The sequence below is a fragment of the Pinus tabuliformis genome, chromosome 1_2 (genome assembly GCF_031772625.1).
Source record: "Pinus tabuliformis cultivar Carrire ecotype Pingquan chromosome 1_2, CPIR1, whole genome shotgun sequence".
NCBI lineage: Eukaryota > Viridiplantae > Streptophyta > Pinopsida > Pinales > Pinaceae > Pinus > Pinus tabuliformis.
Window position 1 is genome coordinate 427,568,628 of NC_142298.1, and position 24,119 is coordinate 427,592,746.

The 24,119-nt window shown below is 40.9% G+C and overlaps 1 protein-coding gene across 1 annotated transcript in view; it reads right to left on the minus strand.

The window, feature by feature from the left end:
* Positions 1-24,119, minus strand: part of MMT (methionine S-methyltransferase) — a 113,968-nt gene that overhangs the window by 82,259 nt on the left and 7,590 nt on the right. The window contains exon 2 of the mRNA XM_089395334.1: positions 211-407. Coding sequence (XP_089251460.1) covers positions 211-407 — 197 coding nt within the window. The remainder of the gene's footprint in view (positions 1-210; positions 408-24,119) is intronic.

Below are 24,119 nucleotides of genomic sequence, written 5' to 3' on the forward strand. Positions count from 1 at the left end.
AAAATACCATTAGAATGATTGAAATTTTTGCAGTGTAGAAAGCAATGTATATCTCCAATTCTAGGAAACTCAAAAAATGATGAGACAAAAATATTAGCTCAACAAACCCATTAGAATGTCTGAAAGTGTGCATAGTATAAAAAGCAAGGTATATATCCAACACCAGGGAACTCAAATTAGCAGCATAATAAATCATTATTAGACACTTGCCTTGAGGGGAGACCACTTTTCAGCTAAAGCAATGGATATCCATCCATTACCACACCCTAGCTCAGCCACTGTCCTGTCCCTAAACATAGAGTCAGGATACCTATTTATGCCTTCGAAAAAAGTGAAAGACCAATCCTCTGGAAGAAAAATACTTGGGATTTCCATCATTGTCAGCTTCTTCCTACTTTGTTGAAAACCTAAAAATTCACAAATGAACAAAAAGGAGTTAAAAATTTTGCTTTAATATAAGCCACCAAATCATGAAAAAGGGAATAAAGGAAGGAAAAGTCGTGATTTGTTTATTAACATCTATTTAGAAGCATAAGCACCCACTAGCCACATTGACAAAAACACATCCAAACATATGCAAAATACTAAAAGAAAATGTAGTCTTATTAACCTCAATACAGGTAACTGTATAATGATTAATATAATAGTCACTGATTAAACAGGGAGGCTATGTAAATAATGATTGTTAGGGCCCAGAGTATCATGCACAAAAAAGAAATTAATTAATCCACAGGCAGTTAGTGTTGTATTAAGGACGAAAAATGAGCTATGATAGGTTCAAAAGGCATCCTCTTTTCAAGAGTTACATTAAGTGGAGTCCTCTCTTAAAAAGTCATAATAAATTAAAATGGTATCCGCTTTTAGACAGTGGACACTAGCCTCAGTATAGCCTGGGAATCTGTAACCCATAGAACCTATGTTACCAGAAATGGTAAACAAGAGATAGTGTGGGAAATGGGAAATGGAACAGGAAATAGTAGTGAAACAAGAAACAGGGCTACAGGAATTTGGTGGGGAATAAATGCTAACAGCCCTCCCTCCCAGAGTTTATTATACATATAAATTTGAATAGTAATGTCCTAATGACGTGTCAAGATGAGAATGAAAAGAGAGCAAAAATGGAAAAGGGAATGGGAAAATAGAGAAGGGCGGTGATGCCACAGCTCTATTTCACCATAGCCCCATACTGGGGATGGGGATGGAAGTTTAGTTAGATGTATGTCGGTTGGTTGGATGTTCAAAGTGTTGCTTCTTCTGTTGCTCCAAGCTCGTTCTCCATCAATGATCAGTTTCTGTAATTTCCTAATTTTAGGCACTTTGTACCTTTATTGGTTCTATTTATAAACTAGACTCCACTGGTTAACTAGTGATTAGTCATTGGTGAATTATTTATATTTAAATAATGAGTTAAGTGCTTGGTGTGTCTTAGCATGTGTCCACACATTCTTAGCACATGTGGGACGTATTACTTGAGTTAAATAAAGTGTACTTGGCATGTGTAGGCATGTGTCTACTTATTCTCTAAGTTGCATTGAAACAGATACAGGGACAGATATGGAAATGGGGTTTGAAATGGATACGGCAAATTTTCAAAAAATAAGGATATGATACGGCAAGGAAACAGCATATATATATAACAAAATAAGAATTTCATCTTACCATTCATCTTTTAGAATCTAGATTCTATATTTAAAAATACATAATCATCATCATGAATTCAACATAAACAAATCATCATCATCAATTCAGCATAAAGTTTAAACATTGTCATCATCATTAATGATTATTATAACATTCAACATATCATCAAGTTTCTGTTTCCAATTTCAATCATCAACATCATCACCAAAATTAATAATGTTAAATGCACACTACATAGTACAAATTACAAAATGAACTATGACTGGCAGTCTACTATCATATGACATATTATGGTATTCAATGTTCATTGTTCAAAAGTTTAAAACATCATCATAAATTACATTTACATATCATCAAATATGTCTTCATCCATGTAATTAAGATCCACATCAACATTTGGATCCTCTCCATGAGTGGGAGCATTGCTGCCATGTCCACTTGAAGATGCAATTATTGGTGCCTCCTCATCAAACAAAGTCATATGAGACATGGCATTCAATGTCATATCCAAGTCAGGGAACTCTGGAAATAGATCCAAAACCCTTAAAAATGCCTGAAACTTTTCAGAATAGAATCCTGTGTTTCCAAAAATACTGAAACGTTTCAGAAATAAGATCCTGTGTTTCCAAAAAAAAAAAACTGAAACGTTCCAGTGTCATTTCATACTCAGTTTCGTTTCTGAAACGCTGAACGGTGTTTCTGGGGTTTTGGAGGGACATTTCCGGTAACTTAGCTTATTCTTGGCATGTGTAGGGCACATTAAGTGGGGAGTTACAATTTTCTATTCTTGGACATTTTTGTATGTGCAGACTCCTCTCTTATTCTGTAAAAAAGAGATGGAGGGCTCATTAACAAACAAAAAATCATTGTAGTTTTCTTTTCAGTGTGTTAGCCTGGATATCTATCCCTGGACAACACAAACGAATTTATCAAATGATAGTCTGCAATTAGAACTGACACCCTTGATAGTAATCTCTCGAGTTTTCAGTACTTGCTACCAGTCTATGTTTTTGGGTTTTCCTGTTTGTCTTTTTATTGGTTTTACATATTGTGAAAATGGAATGAAATTGCAGAAATAAAGTGAAGTAGAATTGCGGAAGTAAATTGAAGTAGAAACATAAAAAAAATGTTAAGCTTTGCAAATAAAATGCAGCAAAAGGCACCTTTTAAATGAATAGCATCAGCACAAGCAGCTAAAACCTAAACATGCAAAAGTAGCCACAGCAAAAACATTAACAAATGAACGAATGGCATCACAAATTATCAAAAGTAGATACGGCAAGACCATTAACAAATGCTATTCATTACATCTTATGCAGTGAAAGTAAAGCAACATAAGTTAGTATTGAAAGTTGTAGAAGCATGAGTTCCTAACCATAACTCGCCACTCATCATTCAAAATAAGCACTTGAAAGGAGAAGGATCATATCAATATGCAATCAATCAAACTCAAACGTAGATTCCAAAAATCTGCTTCAACTTTATTTGCTTCAAATCTGGGACATTTCCGGTAACTTAGCTTATTCTTGGCATGTGTAGGGCACATTAAGTGGGGAGTTACAATTTTCTATTCTTGGACATTTTTGTATGTGCAGACTCCTCTCTTATTCTGTAAAAAAGAGATGGAGGGCTCATTAACAAACAAAAAATCATTGTAGTTTTCTTTTCAGTGTGTTAGCCTGGATATCTATCCCTGGACAACACAAACGAATTTATCAAATGATAGTCTGCAATTAGAACTGACACCCTTGATAGTAATCTCTCGAGTTTTCAATACTTGCTACCAGTCTATGTTTTTGGGTTTTCCTGTTTGTCTTTTTATTGGTTTTACATATTGTGAAAATGGAACGAAATTGCAGAAATAAAGTGAAGTAGAATTGCGGAAGTAAATTGAAGTAGAAACATAAAAAAAATGTTAAGCTTTGCAAATAAAATGCAGCAAAAGGCACCTTTTAAATGAATAGCATCAGCACAAGCAGCTAAAACCTAAACATGCAAAAGTAGCCACAGCAAAAACATTAACAAATGAACCAATGGCATCACAAATTATCAAAAGTAGATATGGCAAGACCATTAACAAATGCTATTCATTACATCTTATGCAGTGAAAGTAAAGCAACATAAGTTAGTATTGAAAGTTGTAGAAGCATGAGTTCCTAACCATAACTCGCCACTCATCATTCAAAATAAGCACTTGAAAGGAGAAGGATCATATGCAATCAATCAAACTCAAACGTAGATTCCAAAAATCTGCTTCAACTTTATTTGCTTCAAAAGAGTAAACGCCAAAAATGTTTCTTCAGCATGCTTTTGAAAAAATGAACCTATAAAACTTCCGCTGTTTATAATCAATAGGTTCAAGAGGCCTCCAATCTTTGAGCATAACTGCTCAAAGTGTAACCATTTCGTGAAATTGTATTTGTTTTGGGAATATTACACTTTCTGTTTTAGGATTATTATTTCCAAATCTTAATGCAAAGCCATTTTCTTTTCTTGCAATTGAAAAATCATGCCTTGCAGCAATCCTTTGTGCTCAATGGAGCGAAGGGAGAAGGAGCATATGCAATCAATCAAACTCAAATGTAGATTCCAAAAATCTGCTTAAATTTTATTTGTTTCAAAAGAGTAAACACAAAAAATGTTTCTCCAACATGCTTTTGAAAAAAAAACTATAAAATTTCTACAGTTCTACAATAAATAGGTTCAAGGGGCCTCTAATCTTTGAACATAACAGCTCAAAAGTGTAACCATTTCATGATATTGTTTTTGTTTTGGGAATATTATACTTTCTATTTTAGGACTATTACTTGTAAATCTTTCTGCAAACCCAATGCCTTGCAACAATCCTTTATGCTCAATGGAGCTGACCATGTGATCTTGAAAGACAGCTACATCAGACAGCTTGGGCAACTGTCATTTTTCATTTGATCTCATCACAGTTTCTCAAGGAACTCCTCAACCAAAATGGTATCATGGGCACAGACGGGATGCACTATGATGTCAGATGGTTGAACTGATCAAAAGGGTAGAAGCCTTATTAACTTTTTGGTTAATTGTCCCAAGGGGAAATTGCTTATGAAATCTGTTGATGCATCTGCACATATCAAAGATGCACAATTATTATGTGATTTATTGGACGTGTTCTTTCAAAAACTAGGTCCACAACATGTTGTCCAGGTCAGAACGGGCAATGCTGCAAATTATGTTGCTGCTGGCAGAATGCTTATGGAGAGGCATCCTAACTTATTTTGGACGCCTTGTGCTGCACATTGCATTTACTTGATGTTGGAGGATGTAGGAAATAATTCTTTTATCAAGGATATAGTTAAATCATCAAAAAGCAAGCAAAATTTATATATAATCATACATTTATGTTTCATTTGATGAGAAGATTTAGCAACAAGGAGTTGGTGCGCCCTGCTATTACACAGTTTGCCACTAGCTTCATACCTCTTCAATCTCTCTTGAATTCTATGTGGGATGTGAAGAGAATCTCTCCTTCTGACTTCTTGAGATGCCAACTAATCATATACTGCCACATTATCTACTGCTAGGAATTTTGACCACTAGGATGGGGCTTCAAATTCGAATAAGCATTTCTCTCAAACTGTGAGGACCCACAAAGCGCTCCACATATCAACAGAATTGTCATGACAAGGAAAATCCAATGATGATGGTATCCAAAGCGAGTTCATTGATCTACTTCTTCAAAATCTACAACAATTGTGGGGTGTGATCATCTTCCAAAGGATCCAAACCCTAGAGCTAGGGTTCCATCAATGCACCATCTCATCCATTCATACTAGCATAATGAGGACATCAATGACGGTGTCCTGCACCCGCTTTGACATCAATGACAACATACTCAACACATTGCTTCACTTTTGGTTAGCCTCTTATCTATGTATCTTTTGCTTGGTTATAATTGTTTCTTCCATGACCTCCTAATGAGGGTTGCAAGTACATTGTGAAGGCTACCAAGGCTCTTGCAAGCAAATGGAAGCATCAGGAAGAACAAAGCAAAGTTTGTGGCAAGAGGGCTCTCCCAAGATCGAGCATAAACTCAGCTAGAGTAATTTGTGCTCAAGAGGGAGAAATGTACTAACATCTAGAACCATGCTAGATGACCGAAAGAGCTCCTAGTTCAGAGGGAGCAAGCAAGCCAACAAGTTTGAAGGATGCCATGGTGGAGGAGATTATACCGACACCTAAGGAGAAGTCAAGTAGTGAATTCCAAGAGGATTTACAAGATCAAGCAGTTGATTTTTGATAGCTTGGGAGTTACTCAAAGCCCTAGGGTTCGGGGTTTGGAGGTTGGAGCACCACAATAGGTCATTGTGAACTTGGAACCCAAGGATGGGGTTTTGTACCCAAAGGAGTTGGGCCAAAACTATGAGGTCTACTTGACATGTGATGGATGGAGATGATAGAGGATGGCGAGGAGAATCCAACGCATCGAGAATCATCAAATTCCGAGATGTCTAAGTGGAGATATGAATTTTTGAAGTCAATGATGGGTTTTTTGACATACAAGTCATGTAGACTTGAGGTAGATAAGTCCAAAAGGCATGTCTATTAGAGAATTCGTGGAACCCGCACATTTGTATATAAATAGAGGTGAGGTGAAGGTCATTTTACACATCCAAGAGCAAACAAGTCAATGATCAAGAACAGTGAGGTAGAAAGGAACTATTTGGGTGAGTTTAGAGTTGTTTTACCTCTGTAGTGAAGGTTGAGTTCACTTGGGAGAGGGTCGAGTGAGTTGGGAGGAGATTTGGGCAATGTGGGTGCATTTTGGAGTTGCGTATTGTTACAGGTATGGGCCGCAGGCTTTCCTGAAGAGACAGCAGGTGACAACCCTTGTTTGAGGAGGTCCAGAGGTGGAGCACCTTCATTTGGCTAGGCCACAATCAAGGGAAGGTACAGGGAAGGGTTTAGAGCCAGACTTCGAGCATTACTCGGGAAGTTGCAATAGTGTTTGGGGTTGTGGTAAAGTCGTAACCAATACTGTCATCTCAAAGTTAAAGTGCACATAACCCAAGGTCAAGAAGGGGTATGATTAGTCCCTTCTTGTTGGCATTGTTTGCTAAGTGGATGAAATGTTTTTGCAGCCTGTAGAAGCCAAGTGTTAGGGTTGACTTGGGTGGTTAGAAACCCTAACTAGGAGTAGATTCTATAGTGAATTATTGCAATTGTGTTTGCGCACTTAGTGGTTGGTGGAGGGCAACAAGAAAGTGTCCAAAGTAGCCCTAGAATAGGTGGACAAGAAGGACATTGACAGTTGTGTGTTGGGTGAAGTATTGAGCCTAATATGCAGCGCTTTGATGGACAGAAGACATTGCTAAGAAGGCAAATTGATAGCTTAGATATTGGCCAACATAGAGGAGCAGATTGGATCATCCCATGTTCATTGTAGCAGAAGTGACTTGCATCAATGATAAGTGGCATCCCTCCTAGAGTCTCTATGTGTTGTTCTTTGATGGACTAAGGGGCAGTTAGAGAGCATATCAGAAGCAAAGGACCGGCAGGCCAAGATACAACATAGATGTTGTGATTGTAGTGAGATTGTCATTGTATCTTGCTTTCTTGTACTTGTGGATATTTGAGGGCCATTATCCATTGTATGGGAGCCCTAGACTATTGTATTATATGTTAGTAATATAACGAAGTTGGGTTACATATAATGTTGTTGTTGTTCTTATTGTGCACATGATTGATTTACTGCATTATATTGTTCCATTGTGCAAAATAGCTTTGTCGAAATTCTTGGTTTGATAGCGTCAGAGATTTAAGATTCTATGCTAGACATCAGGGTTGTGGAAATTCAACATGGTATCAAAGCGTGTCTGATCTACGTTGAGAGACGGTGAATCAAAAGAGTGCACAACGAAGTACAGCTTAAGAGGGAGTTGGTCACATTGTAGGGCTCACTACAATGTTGAAGTTGCAGGTTGGTCTCTAGTATGAGGACAAGTTGGAAGGGTTGTCCAACTATAGCCCTTGGAAGGAAAGGATCAGGTTGGTATTGCAGGTCAATAGGATCTAGGACTTCGCTGAGAAAGAGATCAAAAAGCCAACCGACCTTAAGGAGCTGGAAGTGTACGAGGAATTGGATACAAGGGTGAGATTGATCATCCTTGATGGTGTGAAGGATCCCCTAATACCTCATTTGTCTAGGAAGAACACTGCACATGAGATGTGGATGGCTCTTCAAAATTTGTTCCAGAATAAGAACAAGAACCGAGTATTGGTATTGGAGGATAAGTTGAAGTCCACCAAGATGATACAGGGTGAAGGAGTGACTTCGTATTTGACGAGATTGTCTCAGGTCAAAGATGAGCTTGCTATCGTCGGTGTGACTATTTCAGATTCTGATATGGTGAGGATTGCTTTGAAAGGGTTCACCGAGGAATGGAAGCCCTTCATCAAGGGGATCATTGCCAAAGAGAAGTTGCTAGACTGGAATAAGTTGTGGGACGACTTCATTCAAGAAGAGTTCTGAGAGGAGGATCTTCATCTGAAGAAGAGGGCTTCAAATGATGATGTGGCACTTGCAGCATGAATGGAGGGTAAGCAAAAGAAGGACTTGAGTAAAACCAAGTGTTTCAATTGTGGCGAGATGGGTTATTTTTCGTCAAGATGTCCGATGAAGAAGAAGACGAGAGATGACGAGAAGAAGAAAGGACAGCAGGTCGTCAGTGTTGCCACTTCCGCTGAGATAGAGGCTCTCACCAGAAGGTTGGAGGAGGAGGACTTTGCTATGATCTCTCATTTCTCGCAGTGTACCATCAATGAGGATGGATAGTACGTGGACAGAGGTGTGTCGAAACATATGACAGGGTCAGAGGAGGTTTTCGAGACTCTAACTGAGAGGGACTCGAAGTTGCACATGTTGTTGGGCGACAAGAGTCAAAAGGAGATCCGAGGATCGGGAGTTATGCCATTCAGGATGGAGTCAGGATGAGTGATGTGGGTCCAGGATGTACTATTTGTACCAGGACTCAAATATAGCGTGATATAGGTCTCAGTGATCGAGAAGAAGGGGTTTGAGGTCTTATTCCAGGAAGGGAAAGCAAGACTCAGGCCCAGAGGCTCCAGCTTTGCAAGTATTGTGCTTGGAGTTAGAGAGCATGGTCTATAGTATATACAAGCTGACAAACAAGCCTATAGATCATGGGAGGAAGAAGCAGGAGGACCGGGTACAAGTTCCAGATGTAATGTTCCTAACTAGGAAATTCAGTGATATACGAAGCAAATAAACAAACAAACATTCAGCAATGAGACACAATCAGTAAACACCCATGAAAGCACTGCAAATTAAGATCATCTGAGCCATTTTATTAATTCTTTCTAGAGCAAGTACAATAGTGATGGAATGGTGCACTTGGGCTTGTCTCAAGGGACAAGCGTGACAAAACCCAGGTGAGCAAATGATGGCCCTAGTGTTGCACAATTGCTGCTCCAAAGATGATCTGCGCTGCCCAGAAACTGTGTTGCCTGCTGGAAAGGATGTGCTGGAAACTCCACCTCCCATGCTCAGAAAATGTTGCAACTTCAGCTCCCGGTTCCTCAAAAAAAACGCACCAAAACCCATGAAGGGTTTGGCCTAGTTCAGACCCCCGAAAATTGACCCCCAAGGACCACGTCCTCCTCCTCACGCTGGGAATCACGGCTTCTCTGGAAATGGCTGGAAAGGCTCTCCAAATCACCCCCAAATGCTGAGATGTTGTCCCCTATGGCTTTCCTCTCTTCTCCCACCTGACTCCAACTCTATAGCTCTTTCCCCAGCTCCCACGTGAGCCCAATGATGGCCCTCTGCGCAGTTCTCAGTGACTGTCAATCGCGCTGCCCAAATGCAACAATCTCCTGGTCCAAAACTCCTCCAAAAGGCTGATCCTTTGTTGTGACTCCAACTCCCAAACTTTCTTGGCAAGTGCTGCCCAGATGAACCTCAAAATCACCTCTACATGCTCCAGGAATACGCATTGTTGAATTGCAGGTTGAATGGTATGGCTGCAAATCTCCTCTGGTTTTCCTCCAAGGTAGTATGAAATGCCTTCCTAGGGTGGCACTAGAAGGCCCCTAAAGAAAGGTTGAGTCTCCCGCTAGGAAAACTCAATACTAAACATGTTGGCAACTTGGCTAAGCAGCTCGAGCAACACAAATGAGTTCAATGTGAAAATGATACCTTGAGTTGGGGAGCTCCTCCTTATATCTTCGTGAGCCTTCCTTTCCCCATGTGGGCCCCCCTCCAAGCCATTTGATTCCCACGTGGGTGGCCCCCACCTTCCACTAGCAATCTAATTCAGCCTCTTTTCTCCTAAGTCCCTAAGTCAAAAATGCATGGGTTCCTTCATTCACCAAAATTTATGCAAAATTGTGGGGAGACCAAAACTTGTTACAAATATATTTGGGAGGGGACATGAGACTAGAGAAGCAGTTGTAGGTGCGGGCTTTAGAGGTGTAGGTGTGGGTTTCAGAGGCTTAGAGGGATTCGAGTTCTAGAGGGAGCTTGCAGGTTTAGAGGGAACTTCACAGCCCAAGAAGAGAGCGTGGTCAGTGGGGAGCAAGGGTGCTCCTACAACTACCAAGAAGGAATCATGAAGAGAGTGGAAGACATTTCTGGAGAAGAAGAAGCACGATGCTTCTAGCGACAACAACACGTCCGCGAGAGGCATAGTTCATGCTACAGGGATTGTCGCAGTTGTGAACGCCAAGAGTTGGGCGAGTGTTACGAGTAGTGATGATGATGATGAGCTACTTCCTAGTCTTGGAAGTACCTCCCTCACTAACAGGGAGTGTTGATTTTTTATAGCTTGGGAGGAACCCCAAGCCCTAGGGTTCGGGGTTTGGACATTGGAGCACCATAATAGGTCATTGTGAACTTGGAAACCAAGGTTGGGGTTTTGTACGCAGAGGAGTTGGTCCAAAACCATGAGGTCTACTTGACACGTGATGGATGAAGATGATAGAGGATGGCGAGGAGAACCCAACACATCGAGAATCATCAAATTCCGAGATCTCTAAGTGGAGATATGAATTTTTGAAGTTAAAGATGGAGCTTGCAGGTTCAGAGGGAAACTTCGCAGTGCATGGTCAGTGGGGAGCAAGGGTGCTCCTACAACTGCTAAAAAGGAATCATAAAGAGAGTGGAAGACATTTCAAGAGAAGAAGAAGCAAGATGCTTCCAGTGACGGTGACACTTCCGAGAGGTGCAGTTCATGCTACAAGGATTGTTGCAGTTGTGAGCGCCTGGAGTTGGACGAGTGTTGCAAGTAGTGATGATGATGATGAGCTACTTTGTAGTCTTGGAAGTACCTCCCTCGCTAAGAGGGAGTGTTGATTTTTGATAGCTTGGGAGGAACCCCAAGCCCTAGGGTTCGGGGTTTGAAGGTTGGAGCACCATAATAGGTCATTGTGAACTTGGAACCCAGGGATGGGGTTTTGTTGGAGTTGGACCAAAACCATGAGGTCTACTTGACATGTGATGGATGGGGATGATAGAGGATGGCGAGGAGAACCCACTGCATCGAGAATCATCGAATTCTGAGATGTCTAAGTGGAGATATGAATTTTTGAAGTTAAAGATGGGTTTCTTGACATACAAGTCATGTAGGCTTGAGGTAGATAAGTCTAAAAGGCATGTCAATTAGAGAATTCTTGGAACCCGCACATTTGGATATAAATAGAGGTGAGGTGAAGGTCATTTTACACATCCAAGAGCAAACAAGTCAAGGGATCTTCTCTGAAATAGGCCATAGGTCAATGAGTAAGAACAGTGAGGTAGAAAGGAACCGTTTGGCTGAGCTTAGTGTTGTTTTACCTCTGCAGTGAAGGTCAAATCACTTGGGAGAGGGTCGAGTGAGTTAGGAGGAGATCTAGGCAATGTGGGTGCATTTTGGAGTTGTGTATTGTTACAGATATGGGCCACAGGCTTTCCTGAAGAGACAACAAGTGACAGGTCTTGTTTGAGGAGGACAAGAGGTGGAGCACCTTCATTTGGCTAGGCCGCAATCAAGGGAAGGTACAACAAAGTGTTTAGGGCTAGACTTGGAGAATTACACAGGAGGTTGCAACAGTTTTTGGGGTTGTGGTAAAGCCCTAACTAGGACTATCATGTTAGAGTTAAAGTGCACAAAACCCGTGGTCAAGAAGGGTATGATTAGTTCCTTCTTGTTAGTGTTTGCTAAGTGGATTAAATGTTTTTGCATCCTGTAGAAGCCAAGTGTTAGGGTTGACTTGGGTGGTTACAAACCCTAACTAGGAGCGGGTTCTACAATAAATTATTGACAGTTGTGTTCGGACACTTAGTGGTTGATGGAGGGCAACAAGAAAGTGTCCAAAGTAGACCTAGAACAGGTGGACAAGAAGGACGTTAACAGTTGTGTGTTGGGTGAAGTATTGAGCCTAATGTGCAACTCTTTGATGGACAAACGACGCTGCTAAGAAGGCAGATTGATAGCTCAGGTATTGGCCAACCTAGAGGAGCAGACTAGATCAGCCCGTGTTCATTATAGCAGAAGTGACTTGCATCAATGATAGGTGGCAACCCTCCTAGAGTCTCTATGTGCTTTTCTTTGATGGACTAAGGGGCAGTTAGAGAGAAGATCGGAAGCAAAGGACTGGCAGGACTAGATACGACATAGATGTTGTGAATGTAGCGAGATTGTCATTGTATCTTGTATTCTTGTACTTGTGGATATTTGAGGGCCATTATCCCTTGTACGGGAGCCCTAGACTGTTGTATTATATGTTGATAATATAACGAAGTTGGGTTACATATATTGTTGTTGTTGTTCTTATTGTGCACGTGATTGATTTACTGCATTATATTGTTCTGTTGTGCAAAGTAGCTTTGTTGAGATTCTTGGTTTGGTAGCGTCAGAGATTTAAGATTCTATCCTAGACACCAGGGTCGTGGAAATTCAACACAAGCATGGAGCAGATGGCAGCATAGAGAAGTACAAGGCAAGATTCATGAGGGTTCTCCCAGAAAAAGGGAGAGGACTATGAGGAGACATTTGCTCCAGTTGTCAAGTACACTTCTATTAGAACTATTATTTCTATTGCTTCTATTGGAGATTACATCAGATGATGTAAATACCACTTTCCTCGATAGAATGATTGAGGAAGAAGTGTACATAGAGCTACCTCAGGGCTTTGAGGTACATGAGAAGGAATCTCACGTCTGCAGACTAAAGAAAGCTTTGTACGGACCTCAGACATGATTGATGAATATCTAATGAGTCTGGGTTGATTTGTTATTATATGACTTGTTTCTGATGGGAGAAGAAGGACTTGCATAATAGAGGGCGCAGTCAAGCCATGCTTCAATGATAGAGGGAATTGACCTCTGAGTTTGAGATCAATAATCTAGATATGATACATTACTTCTTGGAACTAGAAGTATGATAGAAGTCGAGTGAGATCTTCCTTGGTCAAAGGAAGTATATTTTTACGATTCTTCAGAGATTCGGGATGATGGACAACAAGCCCATGGCCATTCCCATGGTTACCAATCTAAAGAAGCTAAGTAGCAAAGGGAGTAGCCAGAGTTGCCATAGCAGGATCTGTTTTAGTGTCAAAATGAGCACCCAGCTAGGTGACCTGAAAGCAATGGTGGCGATGGATACAGTGAAGGTAGCCAGTCAGTTTATGGTTGAGCCAAGGCATGCGGCACAACATGTGTTGAGGCACCAACATGGTACAATTGGATATGGATTGAGATATGTCTCAAATGGTTAAGTATAGTTGCATGGATATACAGATTCAAATTGGGCAGAGAGTGTTGAAGATAGGAAAAGCACAACAGGATGATGATTTAGTTTTGATTTTGCTAAAAAATCCTGGATTGGCAGGAAGCATACATCTGTCGCACTCAGGATTGCAAAGGTCGAGTATATTGTAACTAGTTTGGCAAGTTATGAAGCAATGTGGTTTCAGAAGTTGCTCGCAGGATTGCTTGATCAAATGCTGGAGACAACCGTGATGACAAGTCGAAGCACATGGTACACAACAAAGCAGTGAGGCTCTTATGCATTTCTAAAGATGAGCAGGTTGTTAACATTATCACAAAGCCTTTGTCCCAGGATGAAGATTGTATACTTCAAGGACAAAATTGAAGTGGTTGAGAATGCTTCCCTTGGTTAAAGGGAGTGTTGATGTTGTAGCATCAAGGGGCGGAGATCCTCCCTAGGTCAAGGGTAGTGACCGAGAGCCATGTAATGTGGCTAGGGAGATTGGCCCAGTGAGCATCACGGCTCGAAGTGCTCCCCCAATCAAGGGTTACCTTACCATATTGCTAAGGGTTACTTGGCTAATGGGTTGAGTGAGTGCCTCATAGCATCAAGCAAGTATTTTTACCATTCAATAGCATGTGACGACATGTGGGAATGGTAAATGGGCCCAGGGTTTCACCATTTGTCATGGGATACCTGACATGGTTCCAAGTGACGACTTGGTGGGGTGGTGAAACAAAGACTACTCTTGTGTCTGGGGGAACCTGACAAGCCAATGGATAATTGGCTTGTGGGTGACTAGATCCTTTGCAAAGGAGATGTGGCTAGTGGGTAACTAGATCCCTTTGCATGATGTTGATGTGAGATGCTTTCCACATGTAGTGGATGGATACATCAACATAGCTAGCTCTTTTAATATCTTCTTTGACCCAAAGTAAAGTCCAAGATCTATTTTTCAAAACGAAATTGAAGGCAAGGTTGCTAATTAAGGATTATTCATGACACATATGTATGTGATCTTTGTTGGATAGGTCGAGATTCTACTGCAAATTATCTATTTGTTCTATAGCCCTATTCAGCCCTAATACCAAGGTTACTTGGGAGTGAGAGCGGGAGCGGGGAGCAACATTTTCAAAAGCTCTCAGGTTGGGGGCGAGTCGATGGCAATTTTTTATTTATTTTGATGCATATATGTCAACACAAGCATGTAGAATGATGAATTAGATATTAAAAAAAACATAAAAACATAGATTAAACCATATAACATCAATCATCTAGAAGTTACAATCTTCATTAACCACATCCACAAGTTACAAGTTCTCATTTATATAGCATTTAAGGCTGCACATGACCAAAATAGCATCAATTGCAACCCATAATTGAACCCAAAATACATCAACAATAATCTCTATATGGCCTCTAGCATCCAAAAAAATCATGCTACAACAAATAGCTACATATCATCAAAATCATTGCCTATCTTGGGATCTTTGTCATTAATATCACCCTCTAAGCAATTAACATAAGATAGAAAAAATGTAGCATGTCAAGTCAAGATTTTGTTTGAGTGATGGGTACATTTTTAGTAGGGTCGTGATAAAGGAGTTTGACAACCAATGTCACTAACATCAAGATACATAGAGGGCTTGGTGCTCTTGATTAAATACAAGTCCCATACCCTAGTACATGACAAAATCCAATGGAAACATTGCAATCCCCCCAATCCTGAAATCCTGAAAAACTGATAATTTTGTTGGATTTTGAGTGAGATCTAAAATTCTACTTTCTCCATATAAAATCCAATGAGGTCGGAACCACTCTCAAACATCCTGAGTCATTTCATGGTAATGTAAAAAAATTAAGTAAAAGGATGAAAATGAAAACTCAGATTGTACGTTTCATGAATTGAAGAATTTCTCCTAAGAAAAGATTGTTGGGTTTTTCTAGTTAAGGTTTTCCTAGGGTAAAAAATTGTGTCTCTTGTGTTGAGTTGTCTCTTCGTGAAACACATTAGATGGTTCGAAACGTCGACCAATCTTAATAATGTGATTAATCTGAAAGACAATCTCATTATCATTATGGATCACAAAAGTCTAAGATCTAGTACTATCAATATTGTTTTACTATTGAGATTTTCTACATGTCATTGCTTAATGACAAATGAATTGGTTAAGAATATCAATGGAAAGTAATTATCAAATTAAAATATCTTGAAAATTCAACAATAGTTTGGATGTTTTAGGAGGCCAAGGGAAACTACACTTGTTTGGGTTGCTTTTCCTACTAGCTTCAATTGTTGTTGTGTTCCCTTCAACCTATTTATAAGTTAGAGCTTTTTTGAATGCTTCATCTTTTGTCTTCATGGCTATATGCCCATGTAAGCTTTTGAGACTTAAAGTGCACTCGAACCTTGCCTAGAGGATCATGCACCTTGAGAGGCATTCCCAAAAGCAATGCAAGAGGACCGTCTTGGATCATTGGTTTGTTATGTTTGAAGTCCTCCAGTGAATAGTATCCAATGGTTACCAAAAGGAGGACGATGATTTCTTATTGCTGCTCCTTAAGGCCATAGTTGCCTCACTTATAATTGTCTATCTCTCTCAAGACCAACTTGTTCAAAACATACTTGAGTAATATGTGTCGACGCTTGATAAGCACATAAACCCAAATATAGCTTTCGTTTTCTTCCATGTACCCATCTCCTATCAAGCCAGAGGCCTCAACTAATATAAGAGGTGACCCGAGGGTATTCTCTATGAAAGATTATTTGGTATAAGGTGCCAACACATCATCATAAATTTCAATGTACTTTGTGGCATGCCCTAGGGAAATGCATAGTATTAAAAACTTGAACTAGTGACCGGAACTGGTCAAACTGGGACTGGTTAGATCTCAATGAACCAGTTTTTAAAAAACACATGAAATAATTAATTTTTAAAGAAAAAAAACTATTTTTAAGATTTAGAACCATGATTCCAAAACAATAGACACAAAATATGCAAAGTTTGCTCATATATATACCATGTAAAGGTGAATATATCAAAATGGCTTCAAGTGCAATACATATCGCAACAAAATATATAATCAATGAGGCTCTAAATGTCCTCCCGAGTCCAAAAACAAAGCCTACAAGTTATGGGGCCATTGGCCCACTACAAGTCTACATATATGATATTAGTGATCAACATTATCACTTGAAAGTTGAAACTGCTCATCATGATCAAACTCAGTTGGTTGAGTCTCGACTCCCAAACTTTGCAATTGCTAGTCACAAACTTCTCTATTGGTTCAATGACTTGAGTCTCAAACTTCCGAAGGTATTATGCCCTAAGATGCCCTGTTACTTCATTTGGTGCTCCACATGGCCTTCTATCCCAGCCAAGTGTTGCTTAAACCTGTTAATACCCCCTCCTTCAATAGATTTGTGTCAATATTTGCAGATCATTTTGCCATCAATCATATCAAAATGAGCCCATGCAGTATCCTTGGCTTTTGGAAGCATGGTGGCTACTGCTTAGCTCAAACTCTTTGTTGTTCCACTACTCCAGCAAAAGCTCAACACTCTCCAAGCTCACAAAAACTTTAAATGAGATGTGTGAGGCAAATGAGAGGGAAGACCTCCTTTTATTGGCTTGGAAGGGTTGTTTTTGGAGGGAAACAACCCTTATTTTCCCTCCAAACCACCTAACAGACCTCCAAGAATGTTGTTGGTGGGTCCGCAGCTGGGCTGGCAATGAACTGGTCGGGTTATGCCCGGTTTGTCTAAAAAAAGGGCGAATGAGGTCTATTGACCTTGTTTTTTTACTAGTTCGGTTGGTTTGGCCAATGAACCGACTGGTTTGACCGGTTTCCAGTTCAGACTGATCAATTTTTAATATTATGGGGAAATGTCAATCTTAAATGAAAGATTTTTCCCACAATTTATGATAGTCACCATGGACTAGAAGTAGGTATAGTGTCCATGGAAAAGCAAATTTGTGGCAAGTTGCAACTATGACATAACCAAACACATTGGATATGGCAAAACGAAGAATCTAGATGGCTTGCCTAGCTTAAGATGTTAGGCCCTTTAGAGGATTTCAATTAAGTTGTCAATATGATTTTTGGCCAAATTGTAGAGTATACCAAACATCAATGTGGTGAATTACCATTGATCCACACCCAAACTATTACCATCAAGCTAAATACTATCTACATCTTTATCCCTTTGGCCACCCTCTCTCTCATTCCATGAAGAAACAAATACCTCTGGAAATCTATTGTGCTTCAAGATATCATCTTCAAAAATATCCCTCTCCAAATCTTCAAGAAATGCATCATCAAATTCAGAAATTTAAGGAGGATCATGTCTTACAAAATACCAAACCCTCGTCTTTGTGGGATGAAAGCATGGAAGTTTGAGTGCTTCCTTCATTAACATGTTCTTCATGTGCATGGTGCTACATGTAGTATTGAGGTGATTCATCAAAATCTCCATTGATCTCATCATCTTGACCTTCTTCATAAGTAGGGTCCCAATTCTTGAGAAATACTTGGATCAAAGCCATAAAAAGATATTTCCTTTGGCCTCCAACAACTCTTGACCCAAGTTCTTGGATCTCCTTCCAAAGAATATACAAATAATCTTATCAAACCATCTTCATGCTTCACATTGAGTCTTAAAAACAAAATCGAAGAATGAAGTCACATGATGAATAGCAAAATGAATATCACCATCAAACTTTGGAGTGTACTCCTTCCATTTTGGAGGGAGCTCATTTGGGTACCCAAGAATTTTCTCAACATCAAAAGAAGGATACAATACATGAAAGGACCGTGGTGCCATATCTCTTAACCTCAAATAATTTGACATGAAATTTGAGCATATAAGATGACACCTCATACCAAGGATGTGGAACAACCAAGGTAAGCCTTCAATGCCTCCAAGATGGTTGAGTGTGCTCACCTAAACACAACCCTTTCAAAATTCTTCAAAGAACAAGGGCTTCATTCCTACAATGGAGACACCAACCAGCAAGAGATATTCAATGCAAGTACTGTTAATTTTAGGTATGTTCTATGCTTAGAGCAATTTATTTCAATTTTCACAATTAGCTCAATATCTTTTCCAGATTAGCAATCACATCAGCATTAAAGTAAACTGCAAATAGAACATAAACATAAATCGCAAAAGACAAGCCAAGACAAGAGGACACAAGATGTGGCACTAGCCAGGGACAAACCCCAATGTGGGGAAACCCTTGATCAATTCTTCTTATATGTTCTTCAATAGTTCAACACAGAGAGAGAGATAGTACGTTTACAACAGAATTCAACACTTTGACTTATCTAAATAAGAGCATAGATCATCTCTAAGAAGATGATACATGAAATCAGTTGAAGACATGTTGCTTCAACTGATTCTTCAAGGTGACTCCTTCAACTATCGTTGTGTTGCATTTTGTCATCATGCTGCACCTCATCGTGCTGCACCATGCTGCACCCCTCATCACTATGTTGCATCTCATTATGCTTCATTAATCATGACTGTACTCATCATTGTACTGCATCATGTGCCATTGCTGCACCATGTTGCCATACTGACCTATGTGCTGGTTGCATCTTGCTTGCTTGTTGTCCCTAGCTTGCTTGTTGTCCCTAACATGCTTGTTTTGCATGCTTGATGTTGCATGCTAACTGTAACATTGCATGTTTGGTGTATTTGCTACTAAGTACCATACAACTGTCCCAATGTTAGTTAGTTGTCCTTTGCATGTTGCTCTCCTTCGGAGACAAATGCTCAAGCTATTCTGGCAATTTCGGCAATTTCGGGTTGTTCCCAGCAATTCTGGAAATTCCAGCAATTCTAGCTATTCCCGGCAGTCCCGGCAGTTCCGACAGTTCCACTTTTTCCCGACAGTTCTGGTAGCTCCCAGCTTCTAGCCTCTGTGTCAGCTTTCCCGGCTGTTCCTGGCAATTCCGACTATTCCCGACAATTTCGGTAGTTCCTGATAGTTTTGATTGTTCCCGACAGTTCCAGCAGTTCCGAAAATTCCCAGCAGTTCCCTACAATTCCAGCAATTTCAGCACTTCCCGGATGTTCCCGACTTTTCCCAGTTGTTCCGGTTGTTCCCGGCAGTTCCAGCAGTTGCCGGTAGTTCCGACAATTCCGGCAATTCCTAACAGTTCCGGCTGTTCTGGCTATTCCGGCTGTTCCTGTTGTTCTCGCTGATCCCAGCAATTCTGGGCAGTTCCAGCTTCTGCCCTCTGGATTAGGGCAGCGTTATCCCTTAGGATCTCTCCTCCTACTAAAACCCAAAGACAAGTAGAGAGGAAGAGATCCCAAGTGTGTTGAAATGACTTGAAGGCCACCTCTATTTATACTAAAACGTTGAGCACAAGTGGGGTTTATTTGGTTGCTGGCCGACCTTGACAAATTGTCCCATAACACAAATAAATTCATATCTCCATGAATACTTATCGGAATTGAATGATCTTTAGATCAATCCTACACCTCTCGATGAGAGGGATCCAAGAAAAATATCAGCTTTTATTAATAAGATGACCCACATGGAGTTTGGAGCTAGTTGCCAATTTTAACACTCCCTCTCAACTAGGGAGAACTCCATCCGCTGATCCATATGTCCGACTGTACTATCTCTGCCATCAGTGCCCTGCACTGCTCTGCTTAGCTCTGCTCTGCTCTACTGAACCATGAAGAAGAAGAATTGATCGAGAATGTCTCATACCATTCTCTACTGACCCGAAATCAGTTTCATCTGAAGAGAGTGTATCACATCACTCTTACTGGCCCAAAGTCAGTTTTATTGATCCCAGATCAATATCACAAGAGAGTGTCTCAAACCACTCATACTGATCCCATATCAGTTTCATTGATCCCAGATCAATGGAGGTCATCCTAGCATAGGGAGTATGGTAGATACATCGATGCGTCCATCGATAGTACTAATATGGTCCGTAACCCCATTTCCCTGCTCATTGATCAGATGAGAGGTACTTCCCATGAGTCCTACACTGCATGGGTAGGATGCCTCGACAGGAGAACTAATCATCCTGTCCACAAGAGAACGAATCATCCTGCCCCACAGTCGCCATGAGAGAACTAATCATCCCGGTCCACAGGAGAACTAATCATCATGTTTCACAATTGCCACGGGAGAACTAATCATCCCGGCCCACAGGAGAACTAATCATCCTGTTTCACAGTTGCCACGGGAGAAATAATCATCCCGGCCCACAGGAGAACTAATCATCTTGTTCCACAGTCGCCACGGGGTATCACAGGGGAAGTTTGAACCTGTCATCCTGTACATAGTTATTAGCGCACCACCAGGAGAGGGTGAGTCGTCCTATGGTCGTATGTTGCTCCAGTAAGTACCCCAAGTCCCTCAGAGCCCCCAGAGCTCAATGCATGCAACATGCAAGACCCTTATAAGAAGGTCTCTCAACGACTCCAAGTCGTTCGGGAAAGTCACAGATTTGACCTTTCCCCGAGGCTTTGATAAAATGTCTGCGACCTGTACATCAGTCTTAATGCGATGGAGCCTCCTCGCTCATCGACTTACCATATCCCAGATAAGGAAGTATCTGATGTCTATCTGTTGGAGCAATCATCGAATACAGGATTCCTCAATAATCGAATCCCCCCTTTGGTTGTCACAGAGAATCATAGTGGTATTCATCATGTGTACAAATAGCTCACTTAAGAGCTTCTGCAACCATGCAGCTTCACACGAGATCATACTCGTAGCTATGTATTCGGTGTCGGCGATGCTTATAGCAACCAACTTCTGCTTCCTGCTCATCCATGATATCGAAGTAGAATCCTAAGAGAACCAGCACCGAGAAGTGCTCTAGTGATCCTCCACACTGCCTACCCAGTCAGCATTCGAATAATCATGCAGTTTCATATTTCCGGCAGTGTATCTCAATCCATGAGAGATTGTGCCTCGAAGATATCTCAGAAGATTCTTGGCACCAATCCAATGAGGCTCAACCAAATATGAGCTCACCATGCTAACTGCAAAACATATGTCCGGACGAAAGTTCACCAAGAACATCAACGCGAACGAGTTTATGAAACTCAGAGGCATTTCCCAAATCTGGTCCGACATCACTACCATATAACTTCTGAAAGTTAAGATCCTTGAGGTAGTCACAGGCTTGCAATTTATCATTCCACATCCGGAATCCAACTCCCCCTTACTTCTGCAAATGAGAGGGTCTACACCTATCCAAAATAGGTCGTCCTCATAAGGTGCTGGTATGAGAGGTCTATCATCCACAACCTTCAAACAATGGTTTGGATCGACTTCACTCTTAGTGAATCTCAGCTTCATCTGACAGCTATCAATCCTCTCATACTACACCCGAGGAGTTTTTCTTCAAGCCATAAAGGGCTTTCTTCCACCTGCATACGTGAGATTCTTGATCATCAATCTTAAACCCCTCGGGTTGTTGCAAACCTGTGGACCTGCTACATAAAGAGAATGTTCCCCTTGTAAGATTTTCCTTCAGTACATCTCAGACATGTACTTCCATGCTCTTTTTGAATTCAGGCATCCCTGTCACCATCTGACTCACAGACCTTCGGTGCTGTGTGTCAATGGACATGGTCCCCAATGGACCTTTTGCAACTTGATACAACCCTGAACTCAAAAGCATCTTTGAAAATTCTATTTTCAAACATGTACCTTTCCATCAATGAGTGCCACCTCGTAACCTTCGACTTCCATTGCTGAAATGGACACCAGGTTCTTCTTGCGATCAGATACATAAAAGAGATTCTGTAAATGAATCGAGTTACCCTCATTCAGTTGAGGGGTAACATCCCTACACCCTTTCCGGGATAGGTGGCATCGGCTCCAAGTATAATCCCACGATTGTTTCCATCTCTACCAAATTAGAGAGTGCACCCTTCTATCCGATGAAGTGCCTTGAAGCACTACAATCAATAAGCCAGATTCCCAAAGAATTTGAAGGAGAGGGCCAATACAAGATAACGCTTCTTTATCTTATCAAAAACAACATTTGATTCTTCATACCTGGGGTTCCTTTCTTTCTTTGAAGAGTCGGCCATTTCCTTGATGACTTGCATTACTTGTCATTCCTTTGATCATTGAAGATGTCCCTGGAATGATTGTTATCTTCATCAAGAGATGTGTCTCTGCCATTCGGACCCTCCTTTGCATAATGGTCGAACTTATTGCAACCAAGGCATCTGCCTTTCCTTCCACCCTTTGATCCGAACTTGCCAATGAAGTGATCTTTAGGTAGGCCATCAGAAACTTCTATTGCGCTATTCTGATAATATTCTCTGCTTCGACTTCACCCTCGGTGAATTTGAAGAGGGATGAGGAATCCACTTATCCTTTTGTCCTTTCCCAACTGTCTTCAATGATTGCTCTTTGCTCTTGCTTGGGCATTGTCTTCACCTCAGCTCCGATACCATGTTAATTTTAGGTATGTTCTATGCTTACAGCAATTTATTTCAATTTTCACAATTAGCTCAATATCTTTTCCAGATTAGCAATCACATCAACATTAAAGTAAACTGCAAATAGAACACAAACATAAATCGCAGAAGACAAGCCAAGACAAGAGGACACAAGATGTGGCACTAGCCAGGGACAAACCCCAATGTGGGGAAACCCTTGATCAATTCTTCTTATATGTTCTTCAATAGTTTAGCACAGAGAAAGAGAGAGAGAGAGAGAGATAGTACGTTTACAACGAAGTCAACACTTTGACTTATCTAGATAAGAGCATCAACTGATTCTCCAAGGTGACTCCTTCACCTATTGTTGTGTTGCATTTTGTCATCATGCTGCACCTCATCGTGCTGCACCATGCTGCACCCCTCATCACTATGTTGCATCTCATCATGCTTCATTAATCATGATTGTACTCATCATTGTACTGCATTATGTGCCATTGCTGCACCATGTTGCCATACTGACCTATGTGCTGGTTGCATCTTGCTTGCTTGTTGTCCCTAGCTTGCTTGTTGTCCCTAAAATGCTTGTTTTGCATGCTTGTTGTTGCATGCTCGCTATCCCTTGCATGCTAGATGTAACATTGCATGCTTGGTGTATTTGCTGCTAAGTACCATACAATTGTCCCAATGTTAGTTAGTTGTCCCTTGCATGCTGCTCTCCTTCAGAGACAGATGCTCAGGCTATTCTGGTAGTTTCAGTAATTTCAGTTGTTCTCGGCAGTTCCGGCAATTCTGGCTATTCCTGGCACTTCCGACTTTTCCCGGCAGTTCCTAGCTTTTGCCCTCTACGTCAGCTTTCCCGACTAGTCTGGCAATTCCAGTTGTTCCCAACAGTTCCGACTATTCCCAACAATTACGACAGTTCCGGCAATTCCAACTATTCCCGGTAGTTCCAGCTGTTCCCGACAGTTCCGGCAGTTCCAGAATTTTCCCGGCTTTTCCCAGCTTTTCCCGCAGTTCCCGATAGTTCCGACAGTTCCAGTAGTTCCAATAGTTCCCGACAATTCCCGGCAATTCCGACTATTCCCGGCAGTTTCAGCTTCTCCCGGCAGTTCTGGCTTCTGCCCTTTGGATTAGGGCAGCGTTATCCCTTAGGATCTTTCCTCCTACTAAAACTCAAAGACAAGTAGAGAGGAAGAGATCCCAAGTGTGTTGAAATGACTTGAAGGCCACCTCTATTTATACTAAAACGTTAAGCACAAGTGGGGTTTATTTGGTTGTTGGCCGACCTTGACGAATTGTCC